At 36.5% G+C, this 7,646-nt stretch overlaps 1 protein-coding gene across 1 annotated transcript in view; it reads left to right on the forward strand.

Moving 5' to 3' along the window:
• Window positions 1-7,646, forward strand: part of rasgrf2b (Ras protein-specific guanine nucleotide-releasing factor 2b) — a 55,302-nt gene that overhangs the window by 16,166 nt on the left and 31,490 nt on the right. Inside the window, exon 2 of the mRNA XM_037680295.1 lies at window positions 6,074-6,180. Coding sequence (XP_037536223.1) covers window positions 6,074-6,180 — 107 coding nt within the window. The remainder of the gene's footprint in view (window positions 1-6,073; window positions 6,181-7,646) is intronic.

The following is a 7,646-nucleotide window of genomic DNA, read 5'->3' on the forward strand; positions in this document are numbered from 1 at the left end:
AATAAGATTTTTTTCTTCTTTCTGCTGCCTTTCATTTTAAATCTCTTGTTTTTTTTTAATATAGTTTACGGAATTGTTTTTTTTTTTTAAATGAATAAACTTTATACCATACCATACCATACCATACCATACCATACCATACCATACCATACCATACCATACCATACCATACCATAAATAGTGTTAAATTATTATTTTTATTTATGAATGTTTCTGTTCAGTGTCCTGAGATGACTTCTGCTGTGACTTGGCGCTATATGAATAAACTGAATTCAATTGAATTGGACTGAGGACACAGCCCTGAGGTGTCCCATATTTTCAGTCATCCACATAAACATTCAGGAAACTCTGTGTTTGAAATATGTTAGTTTTTTTAAATGTCCCATCCACATGTGTGCTCTGGCCACCTTTTGATTTCCCCTGTAAAGGTAATTAGCACTCTGCAGATGTGTTCTCTGTTTCTCTGCAGCAGGGCACAGGTGTTGACTCACCTTTCATTGTGTCATAACAACTTTTTAATTGCTTTATGTTATTTTAATCAACACGTGTGGATCTATGTAGAAAAGTTAAGTCTAATCTTACTCCGAAGCCTCTCAGATATAAACTGTAAGCACATAACAAAATACTTGTAAGATTTTTTCATCCCCAATGTTGTGAAATTGAGTCACATTTATTTGCCTGCATGAACAGTTTCAGGTTGTTTTGCTGTTGTATTTTAACTTATTTTCTTATTTTTATTTTATTATATTTTACCTTTATAATTCTTGTGTAAATATTCTATTGAAGCACGCAAAGAGAATACCACAGACTAGACCAGACAGACAGTTGTAGGTCAATTATCCTTTTGATGTCATAATTGGATTTTTAATTCAATGAAAAAATAAGCACTTTTACTAGTGTTGCACAACAAATCAAAATTTTACTGTCATTGCAATATCAGTGAGTGCAATAACACAAAGGACTGCTTGGACTGCAATAAATCACTGGTCATTCTATTAGATTCAGTCCAGCACAGCTCTCTACAAACTACACAACCATTTTCATTAAGAAATATCTTTGTTTTTACTTTTTTGTCACCAACCTCAACTTATGCTATTCCTTTCTTAAAGGTCTGACAAATTCTAGAATACTGTAACAAATGAGACAATTATGAGCTTCAGTGCTGCTTAGCACTTATTCTACAATCCCAGGGAGCTTAACTGAAGGATTACACCATTTTTCCAAAACATGTTCCCTAATTTGTTTTAATGATGTTGTAGAAGAGCACTGTCCAACACAGAGGTATAAAGCCTCATGAGCATTCAACAAGGAAAATATTTAGTGATTGTTTTATATCATCAAAAGATTCATTAGGTATTGATTAGGAGCATTCATGTTCTGAAGGTTTTAGTAGCTAAAAGCTAAAGTTGATCACTGAGAACAAACTGTTGATTTGCAGTGACTGTTTCATTTAAAGCAGGAGTGTGCAACCTGCAGCTCTGGAGTCATTTTCATTTTTAAATATGTGAATGAAATGTCTGTGACAGAATGACACCAATAATACAAAACAAGTTGTTCATGTTGGTCATATTCAGGTGTGTTAGCTTCTTATGAGTTTTAGTTTTCAGCAACATGGTGTGATATTTCTCTGAAATCCACCTGAACATAAGCTTTTTAATATTTATGAGAAGACGTTCTTAGTTCAGTGTTTACATTTTGTTTAATGAGCTATTAACAAGCATATGATGTTGTATTATTGCTTTTACTTTGATCTAACATGTAAAAATATAAAAAAAATCTTATCATAATTGTTTTATGTTATAATATAACAAACAGGTTTGTCTTCCTCCTGTATTTATCAACACTTTATTAATCGTGTTGTCTTTATTTCAAAATTTTATTTGGTTTTGTGGTTTTGGGAAACTTTTATTTTAGTGGGAGATGCCCACATCCTTTCCTTACTGTTGAGGTCAAAACTTCAGGTGTTTTTATTTGTTATTTTACCAGTTCCTGGTTTGTCAGGATAAAAAAATATATAAATATGACGGAGTTAAAAGCAGTTTGAAAATATTATTGATAATGAGGATTAGGTTTATCCCCCAGTACAGTTCTTGACTATGAATAACTTCCATATTGTTAAAAGTATTAGGTATGCATAATTAAACACACATATTGTATTCAAAGAAGCCACTTGCTCCTGAATGTCCTGTAAATGCTCAGTGACATAATTATTATTGTTATTTAAAGAGCCTTTCAGTTATGCATGCACATTTAGCTGTAATGTTGATCGGAGATTTAACAGTCGGCACTCATGCCTCTGTTTATTCAAACGAGTGCCATCAGCGCAGTCAAATGCTTCTTGCTTTCAGAGGCTGCAGAGTGAGAGTCAGGGAACAAAACAAGGTCCATCTGTGTTTCTGTGCAGAGCCGTTTGGTATCTGATCAGCGTAGATACCAAAGCAGACGGCACTGTTGCATCATCACTGGCTATTTTAGTCTCTGATCATTTGTGGTTCCCAACACACATCCTGTCGTTCTATCTGCGTTTGAACCTTTATTACAGAAATGTATTTTAGATCTTCTGTAGGCATTATATATTTGGAATAAGAACATAATTAAAGGCTTTGCATTCTTTGAAAAAAATATGTATTGCACTTTGCCTTTCTTGCCAGAGTTTTAAACTAAGACGTTTTTATTTTGCGAAGGGACAACGATATTAGCCATTTTAGATGACTCAGCTATGGAAGCCATCTTGAGTTTGATTGTAGATGACACGTTTTTGTTGGGCAATTTTAAAAAAGTTGTTATTCAAAAAAAAAAAAATTATTTTTGCTGTCACTTCAGGGAGTTTACAACGTTTAATACAAAGTTGCTTCTGAATAATACCATTTGCTGCCCTTCGTTGTGCGTGTGCCTCTGTCCATGGTGCTACAACACACTGTCATGTTGCACACTTTTTTCATGTGACAACTGTTTCATAGATTGGGGGTGGGGGGGTGGGGGGATTTTTTTGAGTGCTAAATGGGTTGTTTTAGGACATGAGAAGTAGAAACTGTAAAATAGTTTCTTTCACATTCCTTCTTTAGCAATTGTTTTGCTGATTTTCTTTTTTCTGTATTTTTTTTACTACCTATGCAAACTTTGTGCTATTTTAATTACAAGCATTTCTCCATAGAAATACATTAATAAATCTTTAAGTTCTTTAAAATGTTCTTTTAGTACTCTGATTCTGCATACTTGCTCAATTTGCGACTTTTTATGCTAGTTTTAGCTTTTAGCTAGCATTTTACTGTATTAACATGTTGGTTGCTGTTAGCTACTGTTTAGAAATGTTTGGCTTTTAACCAACTTTTTGTTTACATTTAGTTTTTAGCTACTGGTTTGCTACTTTGAACCGTGTTTTGCTGCTTTTAGATAGTTTTCAGCTTCGTTTAGCTTTAACAACTCAGTTTCAGCTTCTACACCAAATGTCAGTGAAGTCATTTAACTCTTAGCATTCACACTGAATGTCTTTAGTTGTCTGTGATTTTTTTAAAGTACAGTAAAGATCTAGGGGGAAGACATGATGTTTTTGAGCTGATTGGAAAACAAGCCGGTTGTTCTGGACTTTACTGTAGAGTTGAGAAGACAAGTGTTTACAGCCCATCTATGTTGCAGTGCTCTTGTACCTGCTCATGAACAACCGTTTCTGCTTCTCCTAATGAGCCCACATACTGTTTTACTGGGTTTAACATTATAATGGTCCATGCGATGCAGAAACTCCAGTTAGGGGTGCTGTGATATTAAACTTTAATTGCCTTGAGGCTGTGAGATCACTGCTGCAGCAAAGTGTCAGTAGGAGTGAAGAAAAGAAACTTCCAGGATCAACCGAGTTATATAATAATTGTCAACAATTTTACCAAGCAAGCTGACAGTCTTTCCACATGTTCAACCTTGTAAAATATATAAAAACAAGAGTTGATCACATTGTTTTTAAAGTTACACACATAAATGTGTGATCAGAAAATCAAGGTATACATAGAAAAAAATCTAGAAATAATTCTGATCATTTTCACCTAACTAAATGTACATGGTCAACATTTATAAAAAGTTTTATATATTACAGATAATATGCAACCAGATTAGGTTTTTGCACAACTAAGACATGCATATATATATATATATATATATATTCATCATGCTTAAAATTTTCAGAATATAAAAGCTTTAAACCAAAAAATAAAAACAGAAAACAGAAGCAGCTGAAGCATCAAACATTGCGTTGCCATGGAAATGTTACCTTCAATTTAGAAATATGTAGTTGGTTAAGAAATATTTTGTGTGACTACTGTCTCGTCTTTCTGTTCCCTCTCCCTGTCAAAGGCTGTTGGAGCTCCGATTAGTGTTGATGTTGTCAAATACGGCCATGCAGGGAATTAAAATGACAGATACATAATAAGCACGGATACAACGATGGAGATGGAGGAGGGTCTCCGAGTTTGTACGTAAGTGTGTTCCAATAATCTGTCCTCATCTCCCAGCCCATCTCCACTGCAGGAGCTAAAGCCCATCCATCAACCTACGGGGCAAAACATCTCTCCTCCAAACTCCCTTTGGTTCACTGAATCCTCACTGAGGGAGACACAAAAGGATGAAAGGATGAAGAGCTATAGAGATAGAGGAGGAGGAGTGGGCTTTGACAAAAAAAGAAGTGAGGACGCTTGTTGAGTGAGGCCGAGGAGGCGGAGTGGGAAGAGAGGTGAAATGCACAGAGAGAGGGAGGAGGAGATGTTTAGATGGATAAAAAAGTGAGAAGAGGAGGACAGAAAAACCGTGCAGAGTTCAGTCTTCTCTGGTTTCCTTGACTAAGAATAGCAGCTCTTTTGGAAGCCTGTTTGCTCCGGGACATGACCATTTGAATAAAAGCTTCCATCACTTCACATAATGCTTTTGGTTTGTGTGAGCTCCACTGTATCTGCAGTCGCTTGTGTCGACATGCGCCTGCGTGTGGGAGAGAGTTTTAAAGATAGATTTGGATGGAAAATCATGAGGATAATAAGAGAGACAGAAACACGATAGAGGGGGAGGAGCCTAACAGGGAGCAGGCTAATTGATGGTGATGATAAAAGGCTGATGGAGGAGAGAATCACAGACAGGTTTCATTTCAGCGAGCAGATGACTCGATCCACCAACCCCCCATCACACTGCGTTACTCTGCCTGCCTTTGGTGCGGGGTGTGGAATTTTAAGTTGGATTAACAGGAGCAAAATATAAAATACAATAATATGTTTGTCCCTGCAGCACAGTGGCGCAACTGGTAGAGCTGCTGCCTCTCAGCGAGCAGGTCCTTGGTTCAAACCCCGGTCCAGGGGCCTTTCTGGGTGGAGTTTGCATGTTCTCTCCGTGCATGCGTGGGTTTTCTCTGGGTACTCCGGTTTCCTCCCACAGACCAAAAACATGCATGTTAGGCTGATTGGTAACTCTAAATTGTCCCTAGGTGTGAGTGAGAGAGTGAATGGTTGTTTGTCTCGTTTGTCTCTATGTAGCCCTGTGATGGACTTGCGACCCGTCCAGGGTGTACCCCACCCCTCACGCAGTGATTGCTGGACATGGGCACCGGCGACCCCCGTGACCCAAAATGGAATAAGCGGGTAAAGATAATGGATGGATGGATGGATGTTTTTCCCTGTATAGCCATACAATAACAAAATTACTAACACAAGAACCAAAAACATTTCTTGAAATAAAGTGCCTTTCATTTTTTTTGAACGGACACAGACTTCACACCAGAGTTTTAAACTAATCTCAGCCATTGCTGGGAGGGGGGCATGCCATTTTGGTCAAACCTTGTCAATAACTTTATGGCATATCTCATATGATTTTGCAAGAATCTCACGAGTGCCTTAAATACAGTTGTGTTGAGGGTTTGTCAGAGCTACCATAAAACCAAATCTAGCTCAATATCTATAAAATTGCCAGAGTTTCAGACATTTTTAGGTTAGTACCGCCCTTCCACCTACCAGCAGCACACAACAATAAAACTGTGACTTATTTCACATCAGTGTTTAATTTAATTTTCACAGTTTTGTTTTCTTTTTTTTATCTTTTCTTCTAGCACTACTTCCTGATTGTGTTTGGTCACGATGGACAAAAACCTCTGGAGCTGCGGACAGATGAGGAGAGTGAGTGTGACGAATGGGTGGAGGCCATCCAGCAGGCGAGGTACACAGCACGTCCTATCACAGGAACATTTCTGAGGGTAATAACTACAGTATTCAGTCATAAACCGTCTTTTTTTTAATCAGAATAAAAAAGGAAACACCTCATCAGGTTAAGCAGCAGGATATCACTTTAATCCAACATGACAGTGTGTGTCGTTGGTTTAATTAATTATTGTGTTAAATTTAGGGCTGCATCATGGCTCAGTTGGTAGAGCTGTTGCCTCTCAGCAAGAAGGTCATTGGGGAACTTTCTGGGTGGGGTTTTCTCAGGGTACTCCAGTTTCCTCCCACAGACCAAAAACATGCATGTTAGGCTGATTGGTAACTCTAAATTGTCCCTAGGTGTGAGAGTGAATGGTTGTTTGTCTCCCCGTGGCCCTGTGATGGATTTGCAACCTGTCCAAGGTGTCCCCCACCTGTATATGGGCACCAGTGACCCCCGTGACCTGAAAAGAGAAAATAAGGGGTAATAATAATGGATGGATGGATGTTTAATTTACTGCAAAGCTGTTTTTCTATTTAAAAAAACAAACAATAAAAAACCCCATATTTTTATGACTCAGAGCTTTTTAAACTTTAACATAGACTATAGGGTCTACAGTCGATGTCACGCTGTAAAAACTGTGATAAACACATTTTTACAGCTTAATTTCTCAGCTCTTGTGCAGATTCTCAGTCATTCAGGATGCACCTTTTGTACTGCCTCTTTGTAAAACCTTCCACGAGAATTTTTTTTTTTTGTATAGCAATACATAATACAGCCCATGTACACAGTGTTTATTTGATACTTACAAGTATGTACCTGGTATTTACAGGGTATATAAGTACCAGCTATATATTCATTATGTACCTAAGTAAGTATTAAATTTAAACTTACTAGTACAGATTACCAAACCACTTTATAATGCAGTCTGGTCCCTGTAGATGCTTGATAAATACCAGATAAGTACCAATTATGTTTCTGGTAAAGAATATATACATACCAAATAATTATGGTACTGGTAACGGTATGTAACAGATAAATAGATACGTACTTGGTAAGTACATGGTGATTCCCCCTTAAGCAAACTTTAACAAGTATTTTACTTGCCTAGTATTTAAGTTCTTATCAGAGAAGTACCAGGTGCATACACTGTAAGTACACTGTAGGTACCAGATAGATATCAAGCTGTATTATTATGTATTATCATTAGTATGCTACTTTTTTGTTTTCTGTTTGCAGTATTTTTTTGTGTGTTGCTCCCAAATTTTGGAATGATTTATATTTATAAATACAATTCAGTGGGTCACTGAAAATATTTTTTGTATTTGTGTCTGTTAAATTTTAGAATGATTAAAAATATAAAGTATTTTTAGTTTTTAGAAAAGTTTTAAATCAAGGCTTTGTACTTGTTTGCATGTGTGTGAATATATTTTTTTCTATATATATATATATATATATATATATATATATATATATATATATAT

This window comes from Nematolebias whitei, chromosome 8 (genome assembly GCF_014905685.2).
Source record: "Nematolebias whitei isolate Nwh7 chromosome 8, NemWhi1, whole genome shotgun sequence".
Lineage (NCBI taxonomy): Eukaryota > Metazoa > Chordata > Actinopteri > Cyprinodontiformes > Rivulidae > Nematolebias > Nematolebias whitei.